Source organism: Hemitrygon akajei, chromosome 3 (assembly GCF_048418815.1).
Source record: "Hemitrygon akajei chromosome 3, sHemAka1.3, whole genome shotgun sequence".
In the NCBI taxonomy this organism is placed as follows: domain Eukaryota; kingdom Metazoa; phylum Chordata; class Chondrichthyes; order Myliobatiformes; family Dasyatidae; genus Hemitrygon; species Hemitrygon akajei.
The window spans coordinates 132,672,752-132,691,545 of record NC_133126.1 but is presented as its reverse complement, the minus strand read 5'-3'; the positions used below and the strand labels follow the sequence as shown (position 1 = coordinate 132,691,545).

General features: G+C 43.4%; 1 protein-coding gene across 5 annotated transcripts in view; it reads left to right on the top strand.

Moving 5' to 3' along the window:
- The window catches only part of LOC140725403 (HEPACAM family member 2-like), a 42,238-nt gene extending 39,886 nt beyond the window's left edge, over window positions 1-2,352 (top strand). For all 5 annotated transcript variants that reach the window (XR_012098340.1, XM_073040830.1, XM_073040829.1 and 2 more), the window contains one exon: window positions 328-2,352. Coding sequence is in view for 4 of the 5 variants with exons in the window: in XM_073040830.1 (XP_072896931.1) it covers window positions 328-349 (22 nt within the window). In the remaining variant the exon portion in view is untranslated. The remainder of the gene's footprint in view (window positions 1-327) is intronic.
- Window positions 2,353-18,794: the final 16,442 nt, after the last annotated feature.

Below are 18,794 nucleotides of genomic sequence, written 5' to 3'. Positions count from 1 at the left end.
TATCCATTATTTTTCATGAGTAGATTTGAAAGGACTGTTTACTTTTGATGTAGCAAGGGATTGCAATAGAAAAATCCAGCATTAGGTAGTAGTTGGAGTAAAAATGTGTCAGGCTGTCACATGAGAGAGTGTTATCAATGTCAGCACTGTTTCCAGGCATTAAGAGGAGAACTTTACAAGATAGACTGGGCTAGGTGTGACCTTCCCATGTTTGAATTCATTCCTTCATATAATTGAATGATTTTGCTAGAGTTTTGGAAGAGTTTTGTAAAAAATTTAAAGCACACTGGATTATACAGTATTTTAACATTTGTGTCTTTTGTTTAGATGTCCGAATGACGAATCCTAAAACCTGTACTGTGGAATTTGATAATCACCTCCAAGAATAACCTGGAAACACTCTCATACCTGCGCAAAATTCACCAACCCCTAGTTGAATGCTACAGACCACCCCTACAAATGACAGCTCAAATCTCTATAACATCTTTGGTTGACATGCACACGGATGACCATCTGAACATGAAGAAGCCATTGTGAATCCCCACATCTCCTTCTGATCCTTTGCTCTCAGAATCTGAAGCTGATATGCCTTCAGAAGGGTGAATCCAAGGAAAGCATCAGGACCGTACGGGGCATTTGGCTATGCGCTAAAGACGTGCTAATCAGCTGGCTTGTTCTCACTAATGTCTAACCCCTCACTTCAGAAGTATGTGGTATCCACTGCTTCAAGTAAATTTCAATTATACCAGTGCCCAAGGAGAGTGTGGAGAAATGCCTCAATGACTATTACCCAGTTGCACTTGAATCCATGGTGATGATGTGTTTTTGAGGCTGGTGATGAAACATATCAGCTCCTGCCTGAGAAGCAACTTGGATCTGCTCCAATTTGCCTACCAGAGCAACAGGTCCATCTCATCAGCATTTCACATACCCTGAAACATCAGGATGCTCTTTAGTGATTACAGATCAGCACTTAATACCATCAACCATGAAACCTAATCAATAAGCTCCAAGATGTTGTCCTCAATACTTCCTTGTGCAATTGAACCCTGGATTTCCTTATTGGTAGACCTCAGTGAGTTCAGGTTGGCAAAAACATCTCCTCCACTATCTCCATCAGCACAGGACCACCACAGCGATGTGTACTTAGCCCCCTGCTCTACTCAGTTTACACCTATAACTGTGTAGCTAAAGGACAGCCAATATTCAAGATTGCTGATGTAACCACAGTTCTGGGCTGTATCAAAGGTGTTGATGAATCAGCACACAGGAGGGAGATTGAAACTTTGGCTGAGTAGTGTCATAACAACAAACTCTCACCCAATGTCAGAATGACTAAGGAACTGATTGTAGACTTCAGGAGGGTGAACCAAAGGTCCATTTGCCAGTCATCAACAATGATGTCATGCTCTTTTCTCGCTGCTGCATCAGGTAAAAGGTACGAGAGCCTCAGGACTCACCAACAAGTTCAAGAACAGTTACCATAACTCAACCATCAAGCTCTTGAACAAGGGAGGATAATTATACTCACTTGTCCATCCATTGAGATGTTCCCATGACCGATGATCTGACTTTATATCATGTTATTTCATGTTCTTGTTATTTATTGCTATTTGTTTATATTTGCATTTGCAGTTTGTTTTCTGCACTGTACTTGTTCTTTCATTGATCCTGTTATAGCTAGTATTCTATAGATTTTTGCTGAATATGCTTGCAGGAAAATGAACTTCAGGGCAATATGTGATAACATACCTGCATTCTGATAACAAAACTTACTTTGCACTTTGAACTTTGACCAACTGGTAGCTAACCCAAGCAATGAATTCCCAAGACAAACTTGCAGAAAAATGCCAGGACAACTCTTAGCCACCTGAGTGTCGGATGGAGAAGACACGACCACCTGCTCCGCAAATGGAATATGAGAAACTGTCTCTTCTGTGCACTCATGCTCTGGGGCTATCTCATCTATTTAAACTGCCTTCTATTACATGGATTTCTAACTGAGATGATGAATCACAATTGCATCTCAGCTATGTCGATATATGTGACATAGGAAGAGAAGGTGTAGAATCCTTGTGCATAGAGTTAAGAAACTGCAAAGGTAAAATGATCCTGACGAGGATTATTTACAGGTCTCCGAACAGTAGCTAGGATGTGAGCTACAAATAAAACAGCCATAAGGGGCAAAAGATGAAATGTAAAGGTAAGCTCACCAATAATATGAAGAGGATACCAAAGGTATTTTTCAGAAATACCATACTATGTAAAAAATCTTAAGCACATATTTCATAGCTAGGGTGCATAAGACTATGTATTGCACTTTACTGTGACCATTAAAAAAGTAATATTTCATGATGTGTGTGATGATAAATCTGATTGTGATATTTGTCTGGGTAGTGAACTACGATGGGGAAGGGGGCAGAGAGAAGGGAATCACGGCTGGGAAAAGGGCAAGGCAGAAGGTAGGGGGAAGGAAGTGCCAGAGGGACGTTCTGTAATGACCAATAAACAAATTGTTTGGAATCAAAGGGTTTCAGCCCGAAACGTCGTCACTACCTCTTCCCATAGATGCTGTCTGGCCTGCTGAGTTCTGCCAGCATTTTGTGTTTTTATTTATTTCCAGCATCTGCAGATTCACTCATGTTGTTTGGAATCAAATGTCCTTGTCTGGATCCTCAGGGTTGGTTGTGTCTCCACACATGCCACCACCTGTCCCCCACCCCGACACACTTCCTCTGCTATCAGTCCCACACCCCTCCCACAACGCTTTCCTCTTGCCATTCCTAACATCCTTTGCTCCACCAGATTTACAAACTTGCTCTCTGCTCCATGTTGACAAATACAGTACTGTGCTAACAAAAGTACATATGTATACACCTCAAGACTTTTGTACAAGGCTGTATAAAGAGTAAAAGAGAGGCAGGAGTAGATATTGAGCCACTGGAAAATGATGCAGGAGAGGTAGTAATGGAGGACAAGGAAATTCAAATGAACTAAATGAGTATTTTGCATCAGTCGTCTCTGTGGAAGACACCAGCAGTGTGCCGTAGGTTTGAGAGTGTCAGAGGGAAAAGTGAGTGAAGTTGCTAATACTAGGGAGAAGGTGCTTGGGAAACTGAAAGGTCTGAAGGTTAATAAGTCACCTGGACCAGATGGACTACACCCCAAGGTTCTGAAAGAATTAGCTGAAGAGATAATGGCGACATTAGTAATGATCAATAGATTCTGGCATGTTTTCAGTGACTGTAATATTACAAATGTCACTCCACTCTTCAAGAAGGGAGGGAGGTAAAAGAAAGGAAATTATAGGCCAGTTAGCCTGACTCAGTGGGTGTAATGGTGTTAAGGTCAATTGTTAAGGATGTGATTTCTGTGTGCTTGGAGGAACATGATAAAATTGACTAAAGTCAGCATGGTTTCCTTCAGGGAAAATCTTTCCTGACAAATCTGTTGGTATTCATCGAGCAGCATTGACAAAGGAGAATCAGTGGATGTCGTGTACTTGGATTTCCAAGAGGCCTTTGACAAGGTGCCTTGATGCCTATTGTGAAAGGGAGAACAGTGACAAAGTCAATATTGCAGAGACTGAGAGACTCTCATGCAGTCAATCCCTCCGCCACAAACAACTCTCAAATGATCAAGCAATACTGGCAGAACAGGTGAATGTAGACCTGTATCGCTCTCCATTCGTATTGCAAGAACAGTTTGACCCTCAGAGCAAGGCCAATGCACCTGTAATAGCTGGTTTATCCCCAGCTCATGCTCAGAGCTCACAGATGAGGGTTCTGTCGGCTGGGAGCACCAGACTGAAACATGATCTGCTCATGTGTAAGCACAGTCCATGTGTGCACAAGGACAAACCTGCCTAGAACAATCACCTCATGTTGGTCAGCATCCCACAGAAGGTAGAGAGCAGCACAAACATATGAGCTACTTCTACTTTAGTGTGGGGTGGGGCTTGAGCAATAAACTGATAGACATTTAATCTCTTCCAATGTTTTGTATGAATGAAGGTAACCCTGCAAAATAAAATCCAAATTTTGGATTTTGAAATTTACTCATGACAATAAAAAAGCATAGACAACAATGGTTCACAAACAAGAGAAAATCTGCAGATGCTGTAAATCCGAGCAGCACAAGCAAAATGCAGCAGGCTAGGCAGCATCTATGGAAAAAAGTACAGTTAACGTTTTGGGCCGAAACCCTTCAGCAGAACTGGAGAAAACAACGCTGAGGAGTAGATTTGAAAGGTGGGGGGATGGGAGAGAGAAATGCCAGGTGACAGGCGAAACTTGAAGGGGGAGGGATGAAGCCAAGAGCTAGGAAGTTGATTGGTTAAAGAGACAAGGTGATGGAAGAAAGAAAAAAGGGAAAGGAGAGGAACACAAGGGAGGTGATGGGTGGGCAAGGAGATAATATGTAAGAGGGACAAGGGGATAGGAAGTGGTGAAGGTGGGGGGAGGCATTACTGGAAGTTTGAGAAATCGATGTTCATGCCACCAGGTTGGAGGCTAACTAAATGGAATATAAGGTCTTGTTCCTCTAACCAAGATGTGACCTTATCCCGACAGTGGAGGATGCCATGGATGGATGTATCAGAATGGGAATGGGAAGTGGAATTAAAATGAGTGGCCACTGGGAGATCCTGCTTGTTCTGGTGGACAGAGTGTAGGTGTTCAGCAAAGCGGTCTCCCAATCTACATCGGGTCTCACTGATGTTCAAGAGCTCGCACCGGGAGCACCAAACACAGTATAGGACCCCAACTGACTCACAGGTGAAGTGATCTGGAAGAACTGTTTGGGGCCCCAAATGGTAGTGAGTGAGGAAGTGTAGGGGCAAGTGTACTCGTTCTGCTTGCAAGGATAAGTGCCAGGAGGGAGATCAGTGGGGAGGGATGAATGGACAAGGGAATCCACAGGGACTGATTCCTGTGGAAAGCAGGAAGTGTGGGGGAGGGGAAGATGTGCTTAGTGGTGGGATCCCATTGGAGGTGGTGGAAGTTTCAGAGAATTATGTGCTGGACACAGAGGCTGGTAGGGTGGTAGGTGAGGAAAAGAGGAACCCTATCCCTGGTAGCATGACGGGAGGATGGGGGTAAGAGCAGACGTGTGAAATGGGAGAGATGCGTTTGAGAGCAGTGTTGATAGTGTAGGAAAGGAAGCCCCTTCCTTTGAAAAAGGAGTCCATCTCCTTTATTCTGTAAAGAAATTCTGCAAACCTCATCCTGAGAGCAGATGCAGTGAGATGGAGGAATTGAGAGAAGGTGATATTGTTTTTACAAGTAGCAAGGTGGGATGAGGTATAGTCCAGGTAGCTGTGAGAGTCCATAGGTTTATAATAGACATCGGTGGATAAGCTGTCTCCAGAGATAGACAGTGAGATCGAGGAAGGGAAGGGAGGTGTCAGAAATAGACCATGTGAATTTGAGGGCAGGGTGGAAGTTGGGGGCAATGTGCATGAAATCGACGAGTTCAGCACAGGTGCAGGAAGCAGCACCAATGCGGTCATCGATGTAGCATAGGAAAAGTGCAGGACGGTCACCAGTGTAGGCTTGAAACATAGACTGTTCCACGTAGCCAACTAATAGGCAGGCGTAGCTGGGACCAATGTGAGTGCCCATGGCTACTCATTTTGTTTGAAGGAAGTGAGAGGACCCAAAGGAAAAATTATTTAGAATGAGGACAATTTCAGCTCGGCAGAGGAGAGTAGTGGTGGAGGGGAGCTGGTTGGGTCTGGTGTCCAGAAAGAAACAGAGAGCTTTGAGGGCTTCCTGGTGGGGATGGAGGTGTATAGGGACTGGACATCCATAGTAAAAATTAGATGATGGGGGCCAGGGAACCTGAAATCCTTAAAAAGATCAAGAGTGTGTGAGGTGTCACAAATGTAGGTGAGAAGGGACTGAACCGGGGGAATAAACCAGAGTCGAGATATCCAGATATGAGTTCAGTGGAGCAGGAACAAGCTGAAACAATGGGTCCACCAGGTTTGTGGATTTTGGGTAGGAGGTAGAAATGGGAGGTGCAGGTTGCGGCAACTATGAGGTTGGTGACAGTGGATGGGAGATGCCCAGAGTCATGTCTACCTGGACAACAATGGTTCATTGATTTTTTTGCTTGATTGCAAGCTCCATGAATTTATTGACAAGCTAAAAAGATAAAGTGCGTGGAATAAAGTCTTGTAGAGGTGAAAAGCACCTCAATGCCTTACCCAGCAACCATTTTGGTGGAAATACTGTTTAATTCACATTGGTGTTTCCAGGTTCAGTTAAAATTTATGTAGAGTTCACTAAGCAATAATGAGATAACTGTCTGACTTCTTCATTGCTGCCTTGGATGGAAAAGAAAATCAGGTTATGAAACCTAAAAATGATTAATTTTCAAAATTAAATGAAGAATATGTAGTTGATATAACAAACATTAGTTATGATACAGTCTTATCACATTGAAAAACAAATAATTTCTTTATAAAATATCGGTGTGATTATTGGTAGTTGGTTCACCTACTTAATCAAAGTAACTGGTGTGGTGTAGCTCACCATTGAAAATGCTGAGTACATACTAACTGGATTCACCACAGTAAGTGAAATTTTATTCAGCTCTTCAAAGTAGATTGATAATCTAGGATGAACTAGTTGAAGTGAGGCTGAATGTAACGAGCTCTTATTCTTTAGAGTTAAAATGGATGAGGTGTTGTTATTAAAACAACTGATTCTGACTTTCCCAGTTCCTCTCTCATGTCTCTATAATTTCCTTTATTCTACTGTAGTAATGATACATCTGCCATTAGCTTCTCCATCTCAAATTGCAGGGTGAAGTCTTTCATATTATGATCACCAGCTCCCAAGGGTTCCTTTACTTTCAACTCCCAAATCAAATTCAGTTCATTACACAACACACAATCCAGAAACGCATTTCCCATACTAGGTTGGACCACAAGCTGCTCTAACAAGCCATCTTGCAGGCTTTCTACAAATCCTCTTGGAATCTAGCACAAACCTAATTTTCTCAATCTACCTGTCATAAAGTGGGTGTTGGGAACGGACCCAAATGCAAGACACAGCCACTGAAGTACTAGGGAGAGGACTAGGTGTATCAAGAAAGCAAGGGAAGTGGGGAAGAAAGGACACTGGACAAGACACAGGTCCTGGACAAGACTAGGGGACAGGGCATGGGCTAGGACTAGAGTAGGAAAGTGGGACCTGGACAAGGAACTAGGAACCTGGACAAGGACTCTGAGCCAGAGACTGGACAGGGACCCAGAACCTGGGTCATGACTCGGGCTCAGACTCTGGATCCAGGTGAGGACTGGACGTGGCAAGGCAACAGGACTGGATGTGGGGTCAGGACGCGGGACTCCAGGGCTGGACAAGGCCATGAAGCTCAGACTTGGTCTTGATCGAGGGAGAGCAGGAATGCAGAGTCTAGGTTGAGGGAGAGCAAAGCAGAAGTGGGGGGAGGTGTAGCTGGACAAGACCAGGACTCAGGACCTAGGCTACAACTTGGACACGGAACGGAACCTCCTCGGGGCCTTGGACACGGAGCGGAACCTCCTCGGGGCCTTGGACACGGAGCGGAACCTCCTCGGGGCCTTGGACACGGAGCGGAACCTCCTCGGGGCCTTGGACACGGAACGGAACCTCCTCGGGGCCTTGGACACGGAACGGAACCTCCTCGGGGCCTTGGTCACGGAAAGGAACCTCCTCGGGGCCTTGGTCACGTAAAGGAACCTCCTCGGAGCCTTGGTCACGTAAAGGAACCTCCTCGGAGCCTTGGACACTGAACGGAACCTCCTCGGAGCCTTGGACACGGAAAGGAACCTCCTCGGAGCCTTGGACACGGAAAGGAACCTCCTCGGAGCCTTGGACACGGAACGGAACCTCCTCGGAGCCTTGGACACTGAACGGAACCTCCTCGGAGCCTTGGACACGGAAAGGAACCTCCTCGGAGCCTTGGTCACGTAAAGGAACCTCCTCGGAGCCTTGGACACTGAACGGAACCTCCTCGGAGCCTTGGACACTGAACGGAACCTCCTCGGAGCCTTGGACACGGAAAGGAACCTCCTCGGAGCCTTGGACACGGAACGGAACCTCCTCGGAGCCTTGGACACTGAACGGAACCTCCTCGGAGCCTTGGACACGGAAAGGAACCTCCTCGGAGCCTTGGTCACGTAAAGGAACCTCCTCGGAGCCTTGGACACTGAACGGAACCTCCTCGGAGCCTTGGACACGGAAAGGAACCTCCTCGGAGCCTTGGACATGGAACGGAACCCCCTCGGAGCCTTGGACACGGAACGGAACCCCCTCGGAGCCTTGGACATGGAACGGAACCTCCTCGGAGCCTTGGACACGGAACGGAACCTTCTCGGAGCCTTGGACACGGAACGGAACCTCCTCGGAGCCTTGGACTGGAGCACAGAAACACAGAGCCGGAACCCCTACCTGGGAACAGGATGTAGGGCCAGGACTCATACACAGACACTAAACACAGGGACACAAAGAGACAGTTCCAAGCTCAACAATAGATAGTTCCATCTGTTGGCGAGGCAAAGCTCCAGTCTCACTCCAGCGGCTGAACTTGACAGCGACACAGGCGAGGTTGCAGGCAGGGCTTCAGAGGGAAGGAAGGGAACAGTCCACCCTCAGGGTAACAGCAAGGACAGCCTGACTTACCCCACAGAGGCAAGGACAGAATACCAACAGGACAAACCAGCAACCACACTCGAACCCAGGGCCACTTATATTCCAGCCCAAATATGAGAATCAGGTGCCTGTGATTAAGCCCAACTGAAACAATGGACAGCCAGAAGACCTGGAGTCCGGAGTATACGGACTGGACTGTGAACCGGAATGTGGAGCTCACGGACCGGACCATGACACTACCTGCATAATGAAATGCCCCATTACTACAAAACCGATTGAAATAGGTCACCAGCAGAACAGCAATGGCTGTAGTTTCCAGTAGAAATTCAGAAGGAGCAAGACAGATACATTGCAAAGATGAAGAGGTATTCTAAAGGCAGGATTGTGGCTGTCAAGGAAGGTCAAAATAAAATGAAAGCAAAAGAGAGCAAAAACTTGTGGGAAGTTAGATAATTGAGAAGCTTTTAAAAACAACAGCAGCCAAATAAAAAAGCCATAAAGTGGAAAAAGTTGAAATATGAAGGTAAGCTAGCCAATAATATCAGAGAGGATCCCAGAAGTTTTCCATATATATGTAAAGGATAAAAGAGAGGTGAGAGTAGATATCAGAGTGCTGGAAAATGACACTGGAGAGGTAGTAATGGAAACAAGGAAATGCCAGATGAACTAAGTAAGTATTTTCCATTCATCTTCACTGTGCAAGACACTAGCAGTATACCAGAATTTCGAGAGTGTCCAAGGGCAGAGATGAGTGCAGTTGTTCTTATTAGGAGGAAGATCCTTGGGAATATGGAGCAGATGGATTTCACCCAGGTTTCCGAAAGAGGTAGCTGAATAGATTGTGGAAACATTAGTAATGATCTATTAAGAATCACTAGATTCTGGCATGGGTATGGAGGATAGGAAACTTGTAAATGTCACTCCATTCCTAAAGAAGGGAGGGAGGCAGAAGAAAGGAGATTATAGGCTAGTTAGTCTGAGCTCAGTGGTTGGTAAGATGACGGAGTCCATTATTGTGGATGAGGTTTCGGGGCACATGGAGGTATGTGATATAATAGACATATCCCTTATGGTCTCCTTTATGGAATGTAGCAGGAGTCCATAAACTGAAAGACTCAAAATGAAGAATGGAATGAAACTTAAAAAAATTGGAGTGGTAAAGTGATGCATTAGGGTTCTGACTTTTTCATAAATGACATTTAGTTTTAAGTTCCTGATCTGTTCTTTCAGAATGTGAAGCCAGTTTGCATTATTTTTATTGAGATTTTAGACCAGGGTGTGTTGCATGTACAATCTTCCACAATTGACATGTTTGCTTCATTCCAATAATTGCAAAGGTCCTGTGTCACAGTGGCAAAACCAGCTAATAAAAATCATTATTTTATATCAGTACAATTTTACCAATCATTACCCAAATTTTACCAAATAATTTTCCAGTCATGAAGTTTGTAAACAGCCCTGGATTTCTCAAATGAGGAGTTATTATGGTATTTGTGTAATACATAATCAACCTTTCCTGATGTCTACACTCTAGATGTGTGTTCCAGCATTACCTGAGACAACAGTGTATATTTGGGGATGTTCTGGACACATGGAAGGTATGACAAACTATGTTTACACTTGCTGATTTTAAAGCAAGGAAAATGATCAACATAATCCATTTTTCTATTGTTCGTAATAAACTGACACACAGAAATAAAATGAGAAAAAAATGGAAAGCAGGTAAAGAGAGAATGGAGAAGTATGGAATGAGAGATGGGTTTGACTGTTAATGTCATAGATGTTTTAAACCAAATCTTTCTGAAAAAATGGGATCTATGTCACCCAATCATTAATGAGTCACCTGCTCAGCCGATGTGATCAGCATTTAGGAGTTAGTTGTGGGGGAGGGATTGAGTGCATATCTGTCTTTGGAATATTTATATCATCACTGCTCCCCCTTTCACCACAGGCATAAGAAAGCCATAATGTCATTCTTTAACAAATTGGATTTCAATAATCACCAAACTTCCATTCCTATCTGAAGTTCACCAAGCTTCCTTTGCCATGGATATACTGGAATTTCCCCAAACCTCCTTTCCCATCCATATACTGGGATCTCACCAAGCCTTCTGTCAGGTGAATATACTGGGATCTCACCAAACCTCCTTTCCCATGGGTTCTATCCTCTCCATTCTGTTTTCTACAAAGATATTGTTCAGAGGGAACAAGTATGGACTGTGGCTAAAAAACCATATCACATGACCACAACAAGTATGACAGCAGAATAATAAACCTTAAAGTTCAGTAAGGTAGAGGCCTTCAAATAAATCATAAAAAAGCATAAAACCAAAGTATTTGTTCTAATACTTTTGGCAATAACCACCAGGGGGCTCTATGGTTGAAGCAACCAGATTCAAGAAGCTCAGTTGTGTAACTGGCATAGCTACCAGAACATTCTGTCATGACACTTGATGAGCATATTCAGTATGTTCCAGGCTGAAGTCCTGATCACTATCATTGCAGTAACACCAATACTTTGGAATTCAACATTCCAATAACTTGCTGTCCGGATCCTGCACAGCCAGGCATAACTTCAGCAGATGAAAAGACCACCCACTTCAACCAGGAAACTGGATCAATGGATCCTCTCGCATTGATTTCAATTCATTTATGCAAAGGAGTTAAGGTAAGTGTCTGTATTTTAGTTGCTTTTTTGTATGGTTAACTTTAATGATTTTGTTTATTCAATTATTTTATCTTTTAATGTTTCACAAATACTTTAGTTAATTGTTAAAAGTTTTGGATAATTTGTGTATGTCAGAAACAACAAGAAAAAGATTCAGTTTATTGTCCATAGTCAGGTGAGATTGGCAGCATCTCCTCCACAATCTCCATCAGCACAGGTCACCACAAGTCTGTTTTCTTCTTCCCCTGCCCTACTGTGAGGCTAAGCACAGCTCCCATGCCATATTCAGGTTTGCTGATGACACACTCCACCGTCGTAGACCAACTCAAAGCTGGTGACAAACCAGCATATAGGAGGGAGATTTAAAACCTGGCTGAGTGTGGCCAGAACAACAACTTTGTCAGCAAGACAAAGGAGCTAATTATTGACTTCAGGAGGAGGAAACCTGACATCCCTGTGCCAGTCCTCATAGGAAGATCAGAGGGCGAGAGGGTCAGCAACTTTAAATGCCTCAGTGTTGTCATTTTGGAGGACCTGTCCTGGTCCCAGCACGTAAGTGCAATTACAAATGAAGCACGGCAGTACCTCTTCTTCCTTAGGAGTTTGCAAAAATTCAACATGACATTTAGAACTTTGACAACCTTCTATAAAAGTGTGGTGGAAATTATATTGGGGAATAAACAATGCCCTTGAACAGAAAATCATACAAAAAGTAGTGGATATGGCCCAGATAATCAGGCATAAAATCCTCTCCACCATTGAGCACATCTACACAAACATTGTCACAGGAAAGCAGCATCCATTATCAAGGACTCCCACCACCCAGGACATGCTCTCTTCTTGCTGCTGCCATCAGGAAGATGGTACAGGAGCCTCAGGACTCACAGCACCAGGTTCAGGAGCAGTTATTAACCCTCAACCATCATACTCTTGAACTAAAGGGAATAACTTCACTTGCCTCATTATTGCAATGATCCCACAACCTATAGACTCACTTTCAAGGACACCATCTCATGTTCTCATTATTTACTGCTTATTTATTTATTATTTCTTTCTTTTTGTATTTGCACAGTCTGTCATCTTTTACATGTCTTTCATTGATTCTATTATAGTTATTATTCTATCGTGGATTTATTGAGTACGCCCACAAGAAAATGAATCTCAGTGTTGTGAACAGAGACATATATATACTTTGATGATAAATTTACTTTGAACTTCTAACAGCTTTGACAGGCAATTAACAGCTAACTAATCTGGGGGCTGTAGGTAACCTCTATGTTAGCTAATATCATAGTTTCAGAGATCAGAGGCTTTGAGGGGAAGAACTAGGCTGGGTGTGTTTGCTGGAAATATCATCCGTGCTGGGTTCTGGGCAGGCCTCTCCTCTCATTCTGCTCTGCAATGTTTGCAACCTGGAAGTCGAGCTGGGCTGAAATCAGGGCGAGACAAGCTGATTTGCGTTTGTCTGCACCTGACCCAGTGCAAGGTGAGGAACTGCTACATACTTGTTCTTGCAGAAATATGGCTCCAGGACAATGTCCCATGCACCATCAATCTCCAGGCCATGACACCCAGCGACCTGTCCCAATATTATTTTTCATGACTGTATATACTATCATAACCACATGTGCAGTGTGTGACTGTATGTACTGTGTTTTTCACCTTGGCCCCGGAGGAACACTGTTTCATTTAGCTGTTCTGGTGAACGACAATTAAGCTTGAACTTGCGCAGGGCTTGATCTTCCTCACCCCATGTCAGCATTTACACATTGAAGGCCTTACCATGACTCAAGGCCTAACCCTGAGGCTGGAGACATGTCTCCTGCAAATTCTCATTAGGCAATGTGAATAAGCCAAATAGCAATCTAAGCTCAATATCAGTGCCGACTATCCAATGCAAAATATGGACCTTCAGACTCTGAAAGGACCAAGAAAATCTTGGAAACATTCAGCAGATCAGGCAGGATCAATGGAATGGAAACACAGTCAATGATTTAGGTTGAAGATTGTTCATGACAGATGCTCCTTCCACAGATGAAGTCATAGAACACTAAACCACTGAAACAGGCCACTTGGCCCATCTAGCCTTTGCCAAACTATTAATCCACCTAGCCCCATCGATCTGCATTCGAACTATAGCTACATGGACCATAGTAACTCCAGTACTCAGCACCTTGATTTATGAAAGCTAATGTGACAATAGCACCCAATCTACCCATGATGCCACGTTTAGGAAATTATGGATCTGTATTCCCAGATCCCTCTGTTTTATCACACTCGGCAGTGTTCTACTCTTCACCGTGTGGGCCCTACCCTGATTCATTCTCCCAAAGTGCAACACCTGTTGGAATTGGTTGCTTTTTTTATATATCTTATAAAATATTGGTTGAACTAATGCAAGACAAAAATCGTTGTTTTAATCATAGTTTCTTTTTTACTGACAGTTTGTATCTTTAACAAACTCATGTATTTTTCACAGTATGTGGTGGTTTGACCCCACTTACTGGCAGAAGGTACTATAGCAGTTACATAATGGTTTGACACATTTTCACTTTGTAATTGATGGCTTTGTATCACCGTTCTTTTGTTTGCTTAGTATCTGTCCTTTGTTTAAACTTCAAAATAAACGATCATGAGGAATCAGAGTTTCCTCCCATTCTAGAACTCCCGAAAGAACCAAGTGATCAAGAATCCGACTAAGATCCGACACACTTCACACTTGTCTGCATTAAATTCCAACTGCCATTTTTCCACCCGTTTTTCCAGCTGGTCATGATCTCACTGCAAGCCTTGATGGCCTTCCTCGCCGACCACTACACCCACAACCTTGGTATCATCCGTAAATTTGCTGATCCTGTCCACCGCATTATCATTCAGATCGTTGATATAGATGACAAACAGCAATGGACCCAGCACCAATGCTTGTGGCACACCACGTGTCATGGGCCTCTAGTCAGAGAGGCAACCATCTACTACGCTCTCTGACTTCTCCCGCAAAGCCAACGTCTAATTCAATTTACTACCTCATCCTGAATGCTGAGCGACTGAACCTTCTTGCTCAAACTCCCAGAATCAGGTTTAATATCACTGGTACATAGCTTGAAATTTGTTGTTTTGTGGCAGAAGTACATTGCAATACATAATAATAAAACTATAAATTATAATAAGTACATATAACTATAAAATTAAATTTAATGTCCAAAAAGAGAGGAATAAAATACTGAGGAAGTTTTCATAGATCCATTGCTCATTCAGAAATCTCATGGCGGAGCGAAGAAGCTGTTCCTGAAATGTTGGTTGTGTGCCTTCAGGCTCCTGTTCCTCCTCCTTGATGGAAGCAATGAGAAGAGGGCATATTCTGGCTGATGGGGTCTTTACTGACTGATGCCGCGCTTTTGAGGCATCATCTTTTGAAGGTTCCTCGATGCTGGGGAGGCTAGTGCCCATGATGTACAACTTTCTGGAGCTTTCTCCAATTCTGTGCAGTGGCCCCTCCGTACCAGACAACATTTGCGAGGGTCTGTGGTGACATACCAATTCCGCTCAACCTCCTAACAAAATATAGCTATTGTCGTGCCTTCTTTGTAATTGCATCAAAATATTGGGCCCAGGATAGATCCTCAGAGATGTTGACTCCCACACTTGAAATTGTGCTCCTTATGCATTTCTGATTCCTCGATGAGAACTGGCTTGTACTCCCGTAACTTCCCCTTCTTGGCGTCCACAATCAATTCTTTGCTTCACGGATTTTGAGTGCAAGGTTGTTGCTACACCACATAGCCCGCTGGTCTCTATGCCCCCTCATCACCATCTGGAATTTTGCCAACCATAATTTTGTCATTGCAAATTTAAAGATGGTGTTTGCCTCGCCACACAATTGTGGGTGCATAGAGAGTAGAGCAGTTTTCATAGATTCATTGCTCATTCAGAAATCTCATGGCAGAGCGAAGAAGCTGTTCCTGAAATGTTGGTTGTGTGCCTTCAGGGTCCTGTTCCTCCTCCTTGATGGAAGCAATGAGAAGAGGGCATATTCTGGCTGATGGGGTCTGATGGGATAAGCACACACCCCTGAGCTGCACCATTGTTGATTGTCAGCACTGACTATATTCTCCTTCTGAGGAATTTAAGGATCCAGTTGTAGAGGGAAGTACAAAGGCTGATGTTTTGTTGCTTGTCAATCAGAACTGAGGATATGATTGTGCTGAATACTGAGCTGTAGTCGATAAATAGCAGCCTGATGTAGGTATTGCTGTTGTCCAGGTTATCCAAGGCTGAATAGAGAGCCAGTGAGATTGCATCTACTGTAGACCAAATGTTCAGCAGGCAAATTGCAGCAAGTGAAGGCTCTTGCTTAGGCAGTAGTTGAGTGTAACCTTGACCAGCCCCTGAACACACTTCATCACAGTAGATGTGAATGCCACTGGGTGATATTTATTGAGGTAGCTCACCCTGCTCTCCTTGGGCACTGCCACCCTTTTGAAGCTGGAGGAAACCTCTGATTGCAGCAGTGAGAGATTGAAGATTTCAAGCGGGACCCTGTCAAAGGCTTTGCTAAAGTCCACTTAGACACCATTCATTGCCTTCCCTTCATCAACTGTTCTGCTAACATTCTCAAAAACTCTATAAGATTGGATAGACATGACTTTCCATGCACAGAGACATATTGTCTAGCCCTAGTCAGTCCCTGTCTATCCAAATACTTGTATATCTCATCCCATAGAGCATCTTCCAATAATTTACCTAGTACTGATGTCAGGCTCATCAGCCTCTAACTTGCCAGCTTATTTTTAGAGCTTTTCTTCAACAATGGAACAACAGTAGCTATCCTCCAATCCTCCAGCGCCTCACCCAGTGCTTCAGACACTTGAAATATTTCTGCTAGCGTCCCTGCAGTTTCTGCACTAGCCTCCCACAGGGTCTGAGGGGACACTTTGACAGGCTCCAGGAATTTATCCACCCTCATTTGCCTCAGTACAGCAAGCACCTCCTCCTTTGTATTCTGCATGTGGTACATGAGCTCACTGCTGCTTTGCCTCACTTCTATGGACTCTGAATCCGTCTCCTGAATAAATACAGATGCAAAAATTCTTTTTCAGCTCAGTGCATAGATGACCATTCTGATCTTCAAGAGGACCAATTTTGTCCCTTGCTAACCTTTTGCTCAAAATATATCTGTAGAAGCCCTTGGGATTTTCCTTCACCTTGTCTGCTAGAGCAAGCTCATGCCTTCTTTTAGTCCTCCTGATTTCCTTTTTTAGTGTCGCCGTGCATTGCTTCTCCTTCTCAAGAAGCTCACTTTTTCCTTTTGCTGTCATGTACTTCCTTCTTCTTAAGCAGGGTCTCAATATCTCTCTCAAACCAAGATTCCCTAAACCTGTTATCCTTGCCTTTTATTCTGACAGACACATACAAGCATTGACTAGAGACTGGGGTCTGCATCTGTTGTGATATAATGATGGTGAAGGAGGAGGCTCAACAAATGAGTAGTTAAACAATGCTAAAAAAATTGACGTTAATGAAACAGGAGCTTACATAAACAATACATCACTGGAGAACACGTGTCATCTGAGCAACGCTGCTATAGATAACCCAATAAGTGCAAGGGAGAATTAAATTCTGATGATCTATAATGATCACGAACGTGGCCAAAACAAGGGCAAGGTTGGGAATGGAGCACTTGTGGTTAAGTTAAGGTACCTTTAGTGCATTGTGCAGAATGTATTAGCTGGTTTGACAGGGCCCCTGAGAAGCTATCCAGAGAGTCAGCCGTTTCTTTGAGTGTTTGTTTTAAGAACATTTTGAAAGGAGCAACAATTTATATTCTGTCTGGGTAGCCTCCAAACTGATGGGATGATTATCAATTTCCCCTTCTGGTAAATAAAATTCCCTTCCTTCCTCCCTCTTCTTCTATTCCCTATTCTGTCCTCTTAACTCTTCTCACCTGCCTATCACCTCCCCCTGGGTCCCCTCCTCCTTCTCTTTTTCCTATGGTCAACTCTCCTATCAGATTCTTTCCTCTCCAGCCCTTTATCTTTCCAACCTACTTGTCTTCACCCACACCCCACCATTTTATTCTGGCATCTTCCTTCTTCTCATTCAATCCTGAACAAGGGTTTCGGCCTGAAACATCAACTGTTTAATCACTTTCATAGATGCTGTCTGACCTGCTGAGATCCTCCAGCATTTTGTGCTGTGTGACATTTTGAAAGGATTTGCAATAGAAACTTTGTGCCAAGGTCAATTTGAAAGATGAAGAAAGCATACAGAAATAGTGATTGTAGCGCGAAACCTCCTGGTTATGTGCATCGTTAAGATTTAGTAATGTTCAAATATTCAAGCAAGATGAAACTTAAAATTAGTCATCTCAGTGCAGTTGTCAGAGTATAAAAAGAGTACATGGTCGAGGGGAATACATGATTCAATGTCAGCCCGATTCATAAAGCTGTCTAAGAGAAAGGTGGCACACCAGTTCTCACTACACCAAATTGCTCAAGTTTTGAAGACATTGGGTAAGTTAAAGTTCGTATTGCATATACTGGATAATTCGTCTCAATATCTAATGGGATTAACTTGTCATTAAAGATTCTAATCCTAAATTAATCTGATCAATTTATATTGACCTTGTTTGTTTCAGCATATTTATAATCAGTAAGCAGTTAATGTTCTTCTCCGACAACTTCTCCCCAACACCAATCTGCACCTCAAAGATTGCAAAGTGAACAACACTACATGCAGGCTCCCCTTCAAGTTGTATAACATTCCAACTCAGAAATACACCATTGTTCCAGAAGGACTGCAATAGTTCAAGCAGGTAACTCACTGCAACCTTCTCAGGGCAATGAATTGAAAACACTTAGGGAGTAGATTTAGGATGGAGATGAGGAGAAACTGATTTTCCCAGAGAGTGGTGTATCTGTGGAATTCTCTGCCCAATGAAGCAATGGAGGCTATCTCAGTAAATATATTAAAGACAAGGTTGGATATATTTTTAAATAGTAGGGTAATTAAGGGTTATGGGGAAAAGGCAGGTAGGTGGAGATGAGTCCATGGCCAGTGAAGCCATGATCTTATTGAATGGCAGAGCAGGATCAGTCGGCCAAATGGCCTACTGCTCCTATTTCTTATGCTCTGACTAAATCCAGTACTTACAATGGAAGTTTAAATTGGCCATTTAATTAACTGGCTATTAAGTAGATACTGTAAATCTCACTTCCATGTGTTTGCTTTTCCTGCTATTCTGCTTCTCTGAACATCAACAACACCGTAACAAAGGGGCAGAATTAGGCCATTTGGTCCATTGAGTCTGCTCCACCAATCAACTCTGGGTGATTTATTACCAAATCAACCCTGTTCTCCTGCCATCTCCCAGCATCCTTATTAATCAAGAACCTCTCAACCTTCACTTTAAGTATATCAAATTATTTGCTCTCCACAGCCATCTGTGGCAACGAAGTCCACAGATGGCTAAAGAAATTCCTTATTGAAAG